General features: G+C 40.5%; 1 protein-coding gene across 3 annotated transcripts in view; it reads left to right on the top strand.

The window, feature by feature from the left end:
- Nucleotides 1-15,851, top strand: part of PRMT3 (protein arginine methyltransferase 3) — a 74,320-nt gene that overhangs the window by 30,144 nt on the left and 28,325 nt on the right. For all 3 annotated transcript variants that reach the window (XM_048484924.1, XM_048484923.1, XM_048484925.1), the window contains one exon: nucleotides 3,483-3,561. In XM_048484924.1, the coding sequence (XP_048340881.1) occupies nucleotides 3,483-3,561 (79 nt within the window). The remainder of the gene's footprint in view (nucleotides 1-3,482; nucleotides 3,562-15,851) is intronic.

The raw sequence follows: 15,851 nt of genomic DNA, 5'->3' as shown, positions 1-15,851 counted from the left end.
GATGGGAATTGTAGTTCCTGAACATCTGGAGAGCCGCAGGTTCCCTACCCCTGGTCCATACTGTGGTGCATTTTATCTGTGGGGCTGCCCCAAACTTCAGAGCAGGGTGCATGGGAGAAGGGAAGATGGGAGAGTATCCAGTATGCTAGCACCTTCTATGAGCTTTTTCCGGAGATCCTATCTTCAGGTTGTGGATATCAATTCATAGCCAGACTTTTCTGACTAGCTTCTACAGTACTCTCAGGCTCATTTTGCACATGCAGAATAATGCACTTTCAAACTGCTTTCAGTGCTCTTTGAATCTGTGTGGAATAGCAAAATCCACTTGCAAACAGTCGTGAAAGTGGTTTGAAAATGCATTATTTTGCGTGTGCGGAAGGGGCTTTAGATTTCTTTTTAAAAGCTAAGGGGAGCTTAGTAAAAGGATATGTTGCCTGTATTCTCATGCTGTTTCTTCCCGACCTTGCAAGTTTCCCAGTTCATCTAGAGTTGACTGAAGGGAAGTTTCATAATAGATATGTACTGAGTAACAGGAACCTGATGGAAAAGAAGGTGAAACTTGTAGAAGAGGATAGAAAGCTGTCTGAAGAACCTCGTGGTGCTTTAGGAAGGGGCTATTTGGGGAAAGGAGGCAGGGCTGAGAGAAAGCCCTTGTTCTTGGTGAGCTATGGCAGGGAGAAAGTAGGCAAGAGGGTTGGGGGCAGAGACTATATATTCTTAGAAGCTAAGTGCCATGATGGTGCCATTCGGGGGTGGGGGGGGAGAGCACGTTAGCTTTTGCAGGTGCAGTTTTATCACTTCTAGCTGTGGCCTTGGAATTCTGCAGCTGGGAAGAGGCTCTTGACCGGACAATGAGAACTGTCTGCTTCTCGTGTGGGGGTGGGGATCTCACTCCCATATTATCAAGAGTTTGGTGCGGTTTTCGCGAGAACTCTCTATGTTCCTGACATGTCTTCAATAAAAGCCTTGAACCAATCAAGTGATTTATTGTCTGAACGGGGAATATGACACTAAGGGAGAATAAGGTTGCTGTCCTTTTGAGAAGGGGTTATTGGGGAAATGAGGCAGCGTGGTGTGGTTAAGAGCAGGTGGATTCTAATCTGGAGAATCGGGTTTGATTCCCCACTCCTCCACCTGAGTGGCAGAGGCTTATCTGGTGAACCAGATGTGTTTCCGCATTCCTACATTCCTGCTGGGTGACCTTGGGCTAGTCACAGTTCTTCAGAACTCTCTCAGACCTGCCTACCTCACAAGATGTCTGTTGTGGGGAGAAGAAGGGAAAGGAGCTTGTAAGCCACCTTGAGTCTCCTTACAGGAGAGAAAGGTGGGATATAAATCCAAACTCTTCTTCTTATTTTAAAGGAAATTTGTCACTTTGTGGCTTCTTCTGTCCTAATATTGTGACAGCAAAGGCTTTTCAAGGGCATTGGGATCTGTATTCACACTAATGTGATATATAAACTTCTAACTCTTAGGGTGTAGCCATCTGGTATAGTTAGTGTGAAATTATGAGTATAAGTACAGTTGTACTTCAGTTCCTTGTAAATGGGAGTGACTGTTTTCATTTTAGCATCTTGTGACTTTAACAATAAACCTTTCATTTGAAGCAAGAGGTTTCTGATGAGAGGTGTCCATTAAAACAGTTTTAAAAGCAATTTGCTTTGATGTGGTAACATTTTGTTCATCAACTAGAGCTGCTTAACTTTGGATAATTTTATTGCTCTTTTCTGATATTTACCTACTTGCATGCCTCAGAATGCTTTCTGAGGATTTTTCTTAACTGTCATGGAAATGCAAAATATGATGGCATAAAAAGGCAAAGCAAGTACTCCTACAAGACCTTTATATAATTTCCCTTTTTAGTTCCTCTGGTAGTGATTGTGTCATTTGTATGTCTTAGTTTATTCCTTAGCTAGGGTCATTAATATTCTATTCACAATTCTGTGTAGTATGAATCTCTTTGCTGTAATTAATTTTGAAGGTTCTAATGCAAGCTTTTGAAAAAAATCTGAACCTTGTCAGTGTGGAAACAGGAGCATCCCAAAGCATCACAGGAGAAATGTCAAGTATAATTTTCTTTCCAGATGGCACCCCTACAGGTGAGGCAGTAGCCTGTGAAATTACATTCTAAATTACACTGGAGATGAGCACCACACATAGAGGAAAGCATTCAGAAACTGGTAATAAATGACTTGATTGAAAATTAGGGACAGTTCCAACATAACTTACAGGGATGTGATTTTGCTTGAGAGAACAGAGATCTCAGGAATGTGAAAGGTCTAAGGGCGGCAGTGATATCTGTTATACTGTGCAAGATAATTTTGTTTGTGACCTTCCTTTTCATTTACTGGAGCTTTCTATGTCTCTCAACATAAAATCATAAAGTAATGTCATAAGAAATTATTTACACAGATATCAGTCACTATAAAACTAATGAAATAATTCTCCTTGTACCTGGGAGGTAAATGGAAGAGATATCAAATGTGTGACAATTTGCAGGATGTAGATTGGGCACTGGGTGCTGTGACATAACATCACTTAGGTGCATTTGAGTCTTGTCTCAAAAATTGTAATCTGCGTACATAACTTCTTCTGGATTAAGTTTAAAGCCTGAAAAAGGAATGTGTGGCCCTTTGTCATGATTTCAGCATACTTCCTTTGTTAGGAGAAAGTGTAGCAATCGTAATAGGAAAAAACCCTTAAAATACCATGGTGAACAAAACAGAAAGCCTGAGGGCCTCTACTAAACCAAAACATACACTTTATACTGAACAACAGCTGCAGACATTAAGTTTAGGATACAGTAGATATTTTCTCCTGACTGTCTTGGGTCCATTCAAGACAGAAAGATTTCTGGGAAGTATAAAAAGAGGAAGTGATCAGAGCATAGCTATCAGGAAGGAGTTTGCAGCAGCCCCCAATTTTTTTATTTTAATTGTAGCTGCTTGTGCTTGAAGCTGTGATAACTAAAATCAATTCAGTCTCTCAATCACTCTATGTGTATGATTTCAGAAGGGTTGCAACGTAAATTCTTATGGACACCTTAAATACAAATTTGTTTTGGCACCGGCGCCGGTGTGGGAGGGGGCCTCATTGGCACCGGCCCCCTCCGTTCGCAGCCTGGGGGTCCACCTGGATTCATCTCTTTCAATGGAGACCCAGGTGGCCCATATAACCCGGGTTACATATCCATATATTATACTTAATTCTTGTTGAAAGATTTTGTTGTAGAAGAATTTAATTAGCAATAAATTATGTAAAGGTAAGATAATTATGAAACCAATTGCTGTGTTACAACATTTAACAAGAATTAACAAAAGGAGCTATTAAAGGTGACCTCTCTGTAGGCAAGTAGAAAACTGTTCCTGCTGTTTGTCCTTGTAAACTTTATGCTGCAAAACATTCTAAAACATAGCTTGTAAAACCTGTATATGGTAATAGAGGAATTTCTTTAATACGGCATTTTGTCTTCCATTATATAGGGATATTTCCTCCTTTTTGAGTCAATGCTGGATTCTGTGATTTATGCAAGGAACAAGTACCTGGCAAAAGGTGGTTCAGGTTAGTCTACAATTCTGTTTTAATAACCCATCTTAGGGAAGCCAAAGATTTAGTCTCTGCTATGCATGACTAAGAAAGTTCTTACCCAAGATGAAAAATGTTTCCATTAGTGGAAGCTGCAAGGCATTCATTTTATAGTAAGGGTAATGCAGAACTATTGATGGGATATTTGAGTCTTAAACAAAATAGAATTTTTGAAGAACACTTTGACTTTACAAATACTGAATGTAATCCTTGAAAGTTTATAAAGTTTGTTGCTGAAAAACAGGGTAAGACTTTCACCATAAGATATTGCCATAGGAACACTTCATAAAGACTGATTTAATTTTACAATAATCTAACATTAAGAGTTTATTAATATACTGCCAGTCCAATTCTACACTATTCAGAGTTCTGGAGATGGAACATAGGAATTTAAGAAGAATTGGATCAAAGGACTGCCTGTTTTGTCAATCCAAATACCAGCCCCATACAAATTTTGAATAGTTGAATGGCTGTTGCAATATGTTGTTCTCCATATTAATAAAATAACTGATAAATACTTGTTACTGTATAGCCAATCTTAGCCTGTTACTGTATAGCCAAACATGAGCTGCTGACACTGACCAAGTTAATCTCTGGGCAAACCAAATCCTACAGAGCCCACTGAGTAAAGTTGGGACAGTTATCTCTTGAAGCCTGGTTTTGGTTGAAGGTTTTTTTCTCTTTTAATTAATTATACACTCTGATACCCAAGAGATCTACTTTGGCTTGATTACAGAGGATCCTTATTTTTTTTTCCACTGGGATAAACTCATAGAGCAACGACTTCAATTTCTCAGTCTTTACTTGGACTCCCTTCATTCAGTAACCAGACAGGAAGTTATGAATATGACTATTTATGTATGATTGCAACAGTACAATCTGTAGATCCTGACCAGCGGTGGGATTCAAATAATTTAACAACCGGTTCCGGTGGTGGGATTCAAATAATGTAGTAACTGGTTGTTTACAAGCAGCATTTTAACAATCGGTTCTGCTGAAGTGGTGCAAACCTGCTGAATTCTACCACTGAAACTCATAGAGCAACGACTTCAATTTCTCAGTCTTTACTTGGACTCCCTTCATTCAGTAACCAGACAGGAAGTTATGAATATGACTATTTATGTATGATTGCAACAGTACAATCTGTAGATCCTGACCAGCGGTGGGATTCAAATAATTTAACAACCGGTTCCGGTGGTGGGATTCAAATAATGTAGTAACTGGTTGTTTACAAGCAGCATTTTAACAATCGGTTCTGCTGAAGTGGTGCAAACCTGCTGAATTCTACCACTGATCGTGACGTATTTGTTCTACTCAATTTGTCGATGTTCTTCAGTCTGGCCAGCTTTCTTACTACTTGTTCACATTTGACTGTTCCTCAGTATAGGTATACCTTTGTGTTGTTGCACCTAAATGTCTTACCATCTAGAATTTTGCAAGGGAGATATTTTAAAATACCCTACTGATAGAGAATGCCACTGCAGTGCAGGATTGTAGGGACTCTGTATCACATGACTTTGGAAAGTACCTATTTTTTTTGTAGTTAGAAATATTTTAATTTTTCCTTTGCTCCAAAATATGGAGACATTACCTCTTTTGTTAGAAGGTAGTGGTAACCTGTCACTCTTTCAGTGGCAAAGTTTTATGTGATTGTGATTGATTTTTGCAGCTGCCTAATATCTAGTTTTGTATACTTTAGTAGTCTGCTTCAAAATAATAAGATATAGAATGAGATAGAAAGAGAGATTATAATTTTTTGTAGTGTACTTGGGGAAGCGGGGCATCTGCGTGGGTATATGTGGGCATATGCATTGTGCTTGTTGGGGGTTTATAAATTCTAGATTGGTGTGTTTAGTTTGTGTTCCACACTGAATATTGATGAATGGACATTAATCAGAAAATACATAATTTATTTAGAATTTTCATGTTATTACTAAATCGCTTCTTAGAATAACAAACACATAAAATCCTTACATTTTCAGTTACAGAAAACCACATATTTTGTTGCAAGGATGTAGGTAAGGGGGGTTCCCCCCATTACATGTCCAAAGCTCCGCCCCCCCTCCCGTTTGTTGGTTTTTTAAATTTGTAAAGTGTTTTTTTTTTCAGTTTTTGACCTGCAGGGGGCACAGTTTTAGGCTAGCAGCACCAAAATTTCAGGGATCTTTTGGGAGAATTTCCTGATGATACCATCCAGGTTTGGTGAGGTTTGGTTCGGGGGTGCAAAGTTATAGACTTCCAAAGGGGGTGCCCCCAACCCCCACTGTTTCAAGTGGGAGCTAATAGGAGATGGGGGCTACACCTTTGAGCGTCCATAACTTTGGACCCCCTGAACCAAACTTCACCAAACCTGAGAGATATCATCAGGAGAGTCTCCTAAAGATACTCTTAAAGTTTGGTGCTGCTAGCTTAACATTTGCACTCCTGACAGCAGGCATCCCCCAGATTTCCCCAGATTCTCCTTTTAAATCCACCTCCTTCTGCATGGATTTAAAGGGAGAATCTGAGGTCCCCAGTTTAAACATTGAAAGTGATGCTGTTTCATGGTGGAGGATAATCCACTCCCAAACAGCATCACTTTCAATGTTGTTTTAACTGGGGACCCCAGATTATTCCTTAAAGGTAGATTTAAAAGGAGAATCTGAGCTCCCTAGTTTAAACACCACTGAAAATGATGCTGTTTGGGGGTGGATTCCAGCATCACAGCGGCTTCCCATGGGGTGGGGGACGCAAAACTAGATTTTGCACCAGGCTGCATTTTCCCTAGCCACGTCTCTGCCTGGAGGGGAGGGCAGAAGGGATTGCCGGGCTGCCGGCTGGAAGTCCAGCCGAGGAGTGGGGGCAGGGGAGTCTGCCATTCCTGGCCTCAGAGAACTGCTTTTATAAGCACTGAGGCTGGGAGTGGGGCTTGGGGAGGAATGGCCATGCCCCCAGGGGCGGGTGGGGGCGGGGCCCTGCCCCCCCAAACCCACCCCATTAAAAATCTATACCTACGTCCCTTTTTTGTTGTGTGCACAAGATAGCTTCACTCACCATACTTATTGTGATTGTTCCCTACTTATTACAATCCAAAAGGCTTTTCATTATTTCCTTGCAGATTTTAAGGTCATTAAAGAAATGGTATGGAAAGTCATGTGTTAGTCAGAATACACCCTTACAATCCTCCCACTAGATTATGCTCACCACTCTTTGAAAATCTTATTACAGTAATCTAAAACCTTGTCGATTGCATTCAGTTTCTTAGAACAGATCTCTAGGGTATATTTCATCTCCATCTGTAATCTTTGGGTGAAATTTACTGTCAGAAGCAAATTCATTTATCAATCCTGTTTTTACTTTGGCTACTTTGCAGTTTCTCCATGTAAAGATATGCAGTCATGCTGGTAAATGAGTGTTTGTTTTGTACTCATATTGTTATACGTAGACATTTAACTCTGTCTTATGGTCTAGATCTAGAGTAAAAACACAGAGCTGAGTTCCCAACTTGTGAAGTAATTGTGGAGGCTAGACTTTAGGCTTTAGCACCATGACTATAAGAACAAGGCCAAAAATTCTATCCTTTGAAGTTGTCCATAAATTGTAGTGCATCTGGTTGTTTCCTAACAGGAAGTTTGTTTCCTGTTAGAAATGAGGGAATGTGTCCAACCAAAATTCTTCCATAGAGAATTTGCACTCTTCTGTCCTGTTTACAGAATTAGATGGTTGAACTTTTGATTTTTGTTTATTAATGGAAAATGTTGAGTCATCTGTGCTTACTGATCCGCTTACTGAGTGTGTGCAAAGCTTCATAGCTTAATTTAAAGTGGTGCTTACACAGGAAAAATGCAGACCGCAATCAAGTCAGACTGCAGCTTGAAAGCACTCTGGGAGTGCTGATCTTTACCCAACTTTAATATTATAAGACTACAGAACATCACCATGTCTTGTTTCATTGTATGCTGCATGTCTATAGCCTTAGTAATTTAGAGGTATTAATTACTATATATTTTTTAAAAAACTAAGGAACATATTTACACGGTGGGGGGACTACTATTCTGTTGTTGAAAGCTTTTAGCTTTAATGCAGGTTGGGAATCATAATGTAAACTGCCAAGGGGAACATAACTGGCACAAGTTGCATGATAACAAAACAGAAACATTTTCTACAGCTTGCTTTCTTTTCCTCTGGGACAGGTTTAGAGTCTTGCAAAGTTTGCAGGGAACGCTTCATGCTCCAGGTCTAAATAGTACAGCAGTGAAATCTCAGGTTTTCAATCTTGCCGCAGCACATTAAGCTAGCAGTGCCAAGAATGCAACATATGAATGATTTGTCCAGAATGGATGAGCAACTGGTAGACAAATGATCAAATCTATCCCCCTACTGTGGTGCCATGGCCGTTTCCCATACCCACGTCTCTGCAAGTGAGAATGTAGCTGCAAAAGAGAAGAACTGTGATGGAGGTGAAATAATACTGCATACCAAAATCACTTTACAGTGTCACAAATGACTCACATGTGTATTCTCACTTGATGTGAGATACCTGCCTGAATCAGCAATGCTTCCTTTTTCTTTTCTTCATTTCATTTTAAACTGATCTGATCAAGAAAGGAAAAATTAGTCTGATTATTTTTCCTAAGGCATTTATAGGTATTTAAGATTGAGTTTACTTAATTTTCGTTTTGTTTTCTAACTCATGGTGCCTTGTATATCAGCTAATATCTCAAGTGGTTAAAAAAGATTATCATAAAATTTAACATTTAAAAAACCAACTTCTGCAAATAAGTCAACAAAAGACATACAGAACAGGCTGCTTAAACTGGCACACTCATGTCAAGACAGTAATATGCAGAGACATCTCCCTCCTTGCACAGACTAAATGCATGTACTTTGGGGCATTTAAAGGCTTGAGACAGTATTGCCTATATATATTCATTGAGGTATGGATTCATATCAACACTCAGAGAAATAAGAGGGAAAAGAGTCTCCAAAAAAAATAAGTTTTTGTTTACTAACAGTAAAATCCAGAAAAATTGACGCAAAATAGTAAAGCAATGACATGGAAAGTACCAGGAAAATGCAGTATGGTTAAATAAAAACACAAAACCTTTCCCTGGAATGACTGCCCACCTACAGAAAATAAACCCTTTAAGAGAAACCAAGGCATACAGGCCCGATCAAGGGGAAGGGAAGGGGGGTGTCTGCAGCAGCAAAGAAGCAGTGGTTGGAGTTGAAATTGACCAGGAAAGGCAGAAGGGTTGCTGCCAGGCTAGTGGAGCAAAGGTTTGGTATCCAGAAAAGACAATGGACCAACCAGGTGACTTGAATAACAGGACATTTCCAAACTGGCTATAAAAACTGGGGCTGACTTCTTACCTGGGATGTGGAGGGGAAGGGGCATCTTGGATTGAAAAATAAGAATAATAAAAATGTAATATTTGCGGCATGTGCAGGTATGCACACCTTTGTCTCCATTGTGGAGTGGAGAGTTTTCACTTTAGAATTTGGAAGTGTCAAAAATGTTCCCGTAGGGAGATTTGGAAGTTCAAATATATTTGCATCAGTAGCTGGACATTTGTCATGCTTGGAGTAGAATCTGGAATCTTCCTTTCCAGTCATTTAGATAGGAAGGAGATGGCTGGGATTGGCCTGTTGCTTATTGTTTTGGAAATCTGAGACATTGGTTGGATTAGATTAGCTGGGAGGAAGCTCAGGGGTCCTTGGGGGAATTGCCCCTTGATTGAATCCCTCTTAGGTGGGTTTGATCGCATGACTGATAGAGTGGTACTGCATTCCTTTCCTGTTTGGCATGACTCATTACTTCTTGATGTGATCTAAATTCTGGCTCCATCTATCTTTCTGAGCCCACGCTCAGGTATACAGCTGTGTAGAAGGGAATCAAACCATAAAGAAAAAGGAGGATTCCCTTGGGTGACGGTCTCTTATGCATCAAACGTAGCCCCTAAATCAGATTCTTGAGGAAGACAGGATCTCACAAAAGACCGGGAGCTGGATCCTGCAGATAAATTACACTAACAGATGTATTCTTCTGTGGCAGAAGGAGTCTTCTCACACAATTTTCTTGCATCTTATCATGAGTGACTTCTGAGAGTCCATTCGAAAGGGCAGGGCTGTGATTGAAATGGCTGAGGTGTAAGTAGCTGCAGTTCTAACTATTAGATAGCAGAGATAATGTTCTTTGACAGGATGAATGTAACCAACACAATCATGCCTGGACATTAGACAGCACAAAGAAGAACAAAGTTTAGGTTTAGATGGAAGACGAAATATCCATTTTCTTTCTAGGCTACTTTTTTTTTCTCCTGCTGAGAAATTGTAGACTGTCCTTTTAAAATAGAAAGTCATAATCACGAGCAGGGCCAAGCTTAATCACCAAGCTGATAAATCCAGGCCATCGTAGAACCCCATCTGCCCTATGAATGCGCAGTGTATAGGAGTTACAGACTCAATCAAGCTTGCATTTCCTCTGCTATGGAAGAAAAAAATTTTTTTACACAATTCTATTAACAAAACTTTATTAAAATTCAAAAAATACATAGAGAAATAAAAAAGGTAAAAACAATTCACATGTGTCAGATTCTACCAGCCCCACCCGACCCCCCACTCCGCCTGGACTATTATCAGAATTGTTTTGAACCCCAATTCCACTTTGTCTGCCTTGTTCAAACTTGGGCCTCTTGGTTTTGCTTCAGAATGAGTCAAGAGCTCTGTTCAAACTCAAAGCACATATAGGATAAGAACTGTATAGGGTGAAACCTCCACTTCCTTTCCTGTATGTTAATCCATGGAAACTTTACAGATGTCTCACTGTTTTGAAAAATGGCCATTGTTGGTGGTGACAGAAGAACTTGCAGTGGCATGGTAAAAGTGGGTTCAGTTTGCCTCACAGTATAAACAGCTATGCTACTTTGATGTGTACCCTTAAAGTTGTACAGCTGATTGAATGTCGTTTGCATTGTCAAGGTTCCCTGTGTTGAGCATGTTTATGAAAAATTAAACCGACATAGACAACTGGGCCTCTTCTGCTTCAGAAAAAACATTTTAGAAGATTCTGCCACCACCCAGAGATTTTAATTATATTAATAGATGCTCCAGGCCATCCAAGAATTCTCCTTCAGTTGGCACCATGAGCTTAAGTGATTAGCCTGCTCTATGTGCGCTGCTGTGAGACTCTGCTGGCCCTTCTCTTTAGTATTTGGGCTTTTCACATTTCCATTGCTTTCTGTCACCTCAAGGCTCCCCGCTTCCCCTTCAGGTATTAGGCTTAGTCCTCTTTCCTTCTCAGGGGACTGGGCAGGGGGCTGTTCCGTGTCACTCGCTGTGTTAAGAGGCTCTTCTCCATCTTTGCATTGGCGACTGCCAGCAAAGATCACAACTTGGCTGTTTTCTTGAGCCCTCTCTTTGGGCACTGGGCTGGAGGCCAAGGGCTCCTCAGTTGATTCCTCGTGCCCCTGGCTCACCACCTCTCTGTTCTCATTCCTGCCTTTTAGACATTTGGAGGGGGGATGAGGGGGAACAGGCAGGCACTACAACCCCCTCAGAGCATTCTACTAAAAATACGATCCAGGAATCAGTGGCGAAATTCAAAACAGCAATAAAATCCAGGAATCAGATTCACAATTCTATTTAGATCTTTTTGTGGGAAAAGGTATATTGGCAGATTTGGTTACAAAATATCAGTATATGGAGAAGAGAACCCAGTGAATAGTAATCTGAGGCTTATAGAAGCCTTTCTGATAAAGCCATTCACCCTAAGAAGATTAAAAACATTTGTCTTCGGGATTGACATCAAGTGCAGGAATGGAGGGAAAATCAGTAGTAATGATAGTCAGTTAGATCCTGCCAGCCTCAAAAGGAGAGCCTCCTTTTGATACTCAAAAGGCTGTGCTGTTGATCATGAGACCCACTTGACCAAAAAAGCTACATGGAACTGGGGCTGCACTGAGAAGAGGAATTGGCAAGGTCACCCTTTCCCTCTTATGCCAGCAAAAAAGTTGGTAGAATCCCACCCAATACCTTTTTTGAAAAGCTTAGCAGATTAATCCTGTAATGTAGGACAGGTAATGGAGTACTAATTTTGAAATGCTGAACTGACAAGTGGCTTTCACAAGGGCAGAAATTGAGATATGGCTAGAATGCAGCTGTCACTGTAAGAGAATACAGTCAATGGGAAGAGAGCAGTGGGGTGAAAAGTAATGATGGGGTATAAATATTAACTTCCCTTTTCCCATAGAATGCAGCCTTAACAGCACTACTATCTTGATTGTCCAGTTCATTTAGCATGTGTTCCTTTGGGCATTTAACTGATGCTCTCTAGCTAGCTAGTTTGGGAGGTTAATGGATGTCTTGTAAATGGTTTCCTCTGTTTCTCTATAAATCAGCCAGCAGGTGGGGTTCACACTGCAGAAGACCTCATAGCACACGCAGTCTACTTTTGCATTTCATGAAGCAACAGAACAGATGATCCTGTCAAACATCAGTGAGATAAAAATATACTACATTAACACTGGGGTAGAACTTGTTCAAGATTTGGGCTAGAGGTCCAGTAACCCGCTTGCCTGTGGGGAGAATGGAGATTTATAATGAAAGTGCTTCGATATAGTAGAAGGTGTTTAAATTCAAGGATTTTTCTACCACAGTCATGTTTACATAACAGTTTGTGTTCATGTTTTGCTTTTCATCAGCTCCTGTTTATCTTCATATCTAGTATTTTCTGCAGGAATATAAGCAGAGGGCTGGGGGGAAATAAAGCACTTCAAAAGAGGTGATGGGAGCAAATTATGCATCTGTGAAATATGCATGCACATGATCTTTTCTTTCTCATTGCAATGCCTGTGGCTTAGCCGTACAGTTCATTTAGCCCTGAGGGGAAAGGGTGGGATACATAGCTCATAAAATAAATAAATAAAATTTAAATGGGATGCTAACCCCTTCAGGACTTTGTACCTGGTGAACTGTTGACAGCTAGTTTGGATGAAAGTATCTTCTTTGATTTCAACCTGCCTGAGAAGCATTAAGTATTTCAGCCCAACAAGCAGAATGGCTCTCCATCTTTTGTTTAGAAGTCCTAGTAGTTGCACCAAGTCCAGAATAATTAAATTTCCTGTATGTTAGTATGGTACAGTCCCTGAAGTGTCAACCTCAGCTCAGATTACCAACCTTGCTATGGCTTAATTTTTGTAGGTTTAAGCAAATCTGTATCACAGAGAGTGGTAAAACAGTAGAAGTAGTGGTGACCACCTAATACATATTTTGACTGCACACAGTGTGTTGCATTCTATATCCATGTATATCTTATGTATGTTTCTGATACATTTGTATGAGGTTGATACCAGGAAATCAATTATATCCTCCCATGCCACAGAATCACCTAGCACAGGGGTCTGCAACCTGCAGCTCTCCAGATGTTCATGGACTACAAATCCCAACAGCCCCTGCCAGCATGGCCAATTGGCCATGGTGGCAGGGGCTGATGGGAACTGTAGTCCATGAACATCTGGAGAGCCGTAGGTTGCAGACCCCTGACCTAGCACAACTATGTCCTCTATTCTGTCAGCTGTTCAGGAAAGGGTGCTTACCCTGTTGCATTGCTGAGGATTAAACGGAGCACTAAAATCAAAGCTCACACTGGTATGTGGTACTATACTGTAGTGATATGATAGTGACCACTGCTAGTGGGAACTTACTGGCTTATGACCATCATAAAAGCAGCAACCAACATAGCATGGGCAAGGTCTGGGTTTCTGCTTACTCAAGGGATTTCTCAGCTATTAAAAAGGATTCCTGCCCCCAACCCTCTTTGCAATCTTACTCCACCTCAAGGCTGGGCTTAGGATATCAAAGAAGAAAGTGAGAGAGAGAACCCCAGGAGGTAAGAAATTTAACCACTAAAACATGATGTCTCTGTGATTCCTGGCAGGCCTCAAAGTTTCATTTCTGTAAATGGGTTTAATAGCCCTATGCCTGTCACCAGGTTGGTGAAACTATGCTACCCACAGACAGTATAAAGTATTTTGTTTTTGTTTGTTTTTTTGCTTTTGAGATTTCTATCTAGTAGTGAAATATTAACTTATATATTAAAAGGGGGGCTTATTTAGCATTGAGCCCGCAGTTTGTCTTCTAGGTCCTGCAGAATATTCTGGAGCAGTTGAATACTACTTGGATATCTGTGTATGTGAGAGAGAAGACACACACACACGCAAATGACTCCTAACCAAAGATTTTGGAATTGTTGGGTTTTTTTCCAGAAAAAAACAGTGCTCAGAAAAAATTGCTGTCCTCATTCTTGATTTTCCTTCTGATTTTCCTCTTTTGCTGCTGAATTTGAACTGTTATAGGGGATTTCAGGAGACTGCAGTAGGAAACAGAAGGTGGCCAGTTCTCTTTTGCAAAACTGCTCCAGTTGAATGAGAGTTGAAGCCAATCCATTGAGCTAGTGTTCTTTAACTTTTGTAAAATCTGTGACACATGTTAAACTATGATCTGATAAAGGAAGCTCTTATTCCAAAAATAAAATTGCTGTATGTGAGAGTGTTTGCTTGATGCTCACTTACAACCACGTCTGTTTTCTCATTAGAACAGATTTACCCTCTCAATGTTCTTAAATTTGTGAGGCATTGCTGAAGGGATAAAAGATTTCCCATCTTACTTTACTGTCCATATGAGCTGTTATTAGTGACAAATGATTCTGGGGCAGTGAATTGAGAAGGACACAGATGACAAACCCATGAATCTGTAAAGTGGGCTGCTGTGAGATGTATATGATCAGCATTTAGTATCACATGTGATAAGGGATAATTTATTCAGAGAAAAGCTAAATGGCAGAATATAAGAAATAGAAATTAGAAGATTCTCATAAAAATGACCAACCCCCAAAGTAAGTATATGACCAAATCCTTTCCCATGAACTATGGTCTTCACAAAAGTAAAGGAAGTAATTTTCCTTGTTGGGTTGGGTCTGTTCCAACACAGAGAAAAGAAACTGTATAATGTAATACGTCAACAATCATACATATAGCAACCCTATTCAGAAGACCACAAGTTCAGCAGAGGGTTGTATGTGCGCTGCTGAGTTTGCATTAGCTATCAAGTGCAAGATAAGGTGGGAAAAGTAGACTCCTGGGTGTGGTGGTAGAGGTTTCATTGTGAAGGTTTTGGGCAGAACCTCTGTGAGATGCTATGAAGGTTATATTGGATGACAAGTACAGGGTCTCTTACCTCCTTTCAGTGGGCTTCTGGAGACTTGGTAAACCTTTTCTGCATACGGAATCCTAAATGAAGGATCAAATATTAAAATTAGCATAACTCACTGGAGTGAACTATGCCACTATAGCATTTTAACTTTCCCACAGTTTCAGTTCTTAATGTAAAGTTTAATACACTGTGTATGGAAATAAGAAAGAAACCCATTCTGCTTGGTAGCCAACTTCCAGGTAGGAATGGGGACTTGAACCTGACACTGCAAAAGCGACATCACTCTGACTTTCAGCTTTCCCTCCTTCCCTCTCCCTGGAAAAAGTCTGGCCAAGCTACAAATGTTGTGCAGTAGCAGGTTACTGAAATGAGTTTTGTATTGGCCATGGCTGGACATACCAAGTCATGTAGGTTGTATGGCAGCTGCTGGGCTCTAGCAGATTGTGTGGTGTCATCATAGCCACTACCACACCTGAGTGAATTTTGTTGCTTGCATGGTAGCAAGTTTGTTTGTGGTTGTTGCTAAGTCTAGCCTCATGTGTCCTCCCTCCAGGACTCCCTCCAGGAGAAAAGGAAGCATGGATAGACTGGAAGGCCAAAATAGCCTTGGAGCCAGTGGTGGGATTCAGCAGGTTCGCACCACTTCGGCAGAATCAGTTGTTAAAATGGTGCTTCTAAACAATCAGTTGTTAAATTATTTGAATCCCACCAATGGAACCGGTTGTTAAATTATTTGAATCCCACCACTGCTTGGAGCCCTGTTCCCCTGTCCATTACTGGCAGAAACCAGCATTCAGAAAGGCTGCCAATATTGTTGTAGTTGCCCAGCAACCCTCATAGTGGTCACTGAACTCTCAGAAGGCATTAATAAATGTTGTTTCTATGAACACCCCCACTTTATTTATTTATTTTTAGATTTCAGATTTTTCTAGAAACCAGGTTTGTAGAAAGGCCTGTCTTGTCAAGATCTTTGTGCAGACTGCTACCCAGAAGTTTATCATCCATCCAGTATGCGCATTTCTCATTTTTGTTACCCAGATGTAGAACTCTTCCTTTATCCTTGTTGAATTGCATCT

The sequence above is a fragment of the Sphaerodactylus townsendi genome, linkage group LG02 (assembly GCF_021028975.2).
Source record: "Sphaerodactylus townsendi isolate TG3544 linkage group LG02, MPM_Stown_v2.3, whole genome shotgun sequence".
NCBI lineage: Eukaryota > Metazoa > Chordata > Lepidosauria > Squamata > Sphaerodactylidae > Sphaerodactylus > Sphaerodactylus townsendi.
Note: the sequence above shows the minus strand (reverse complement) of the source record. Positions and strands in the feature narration are given on the sequence as shown.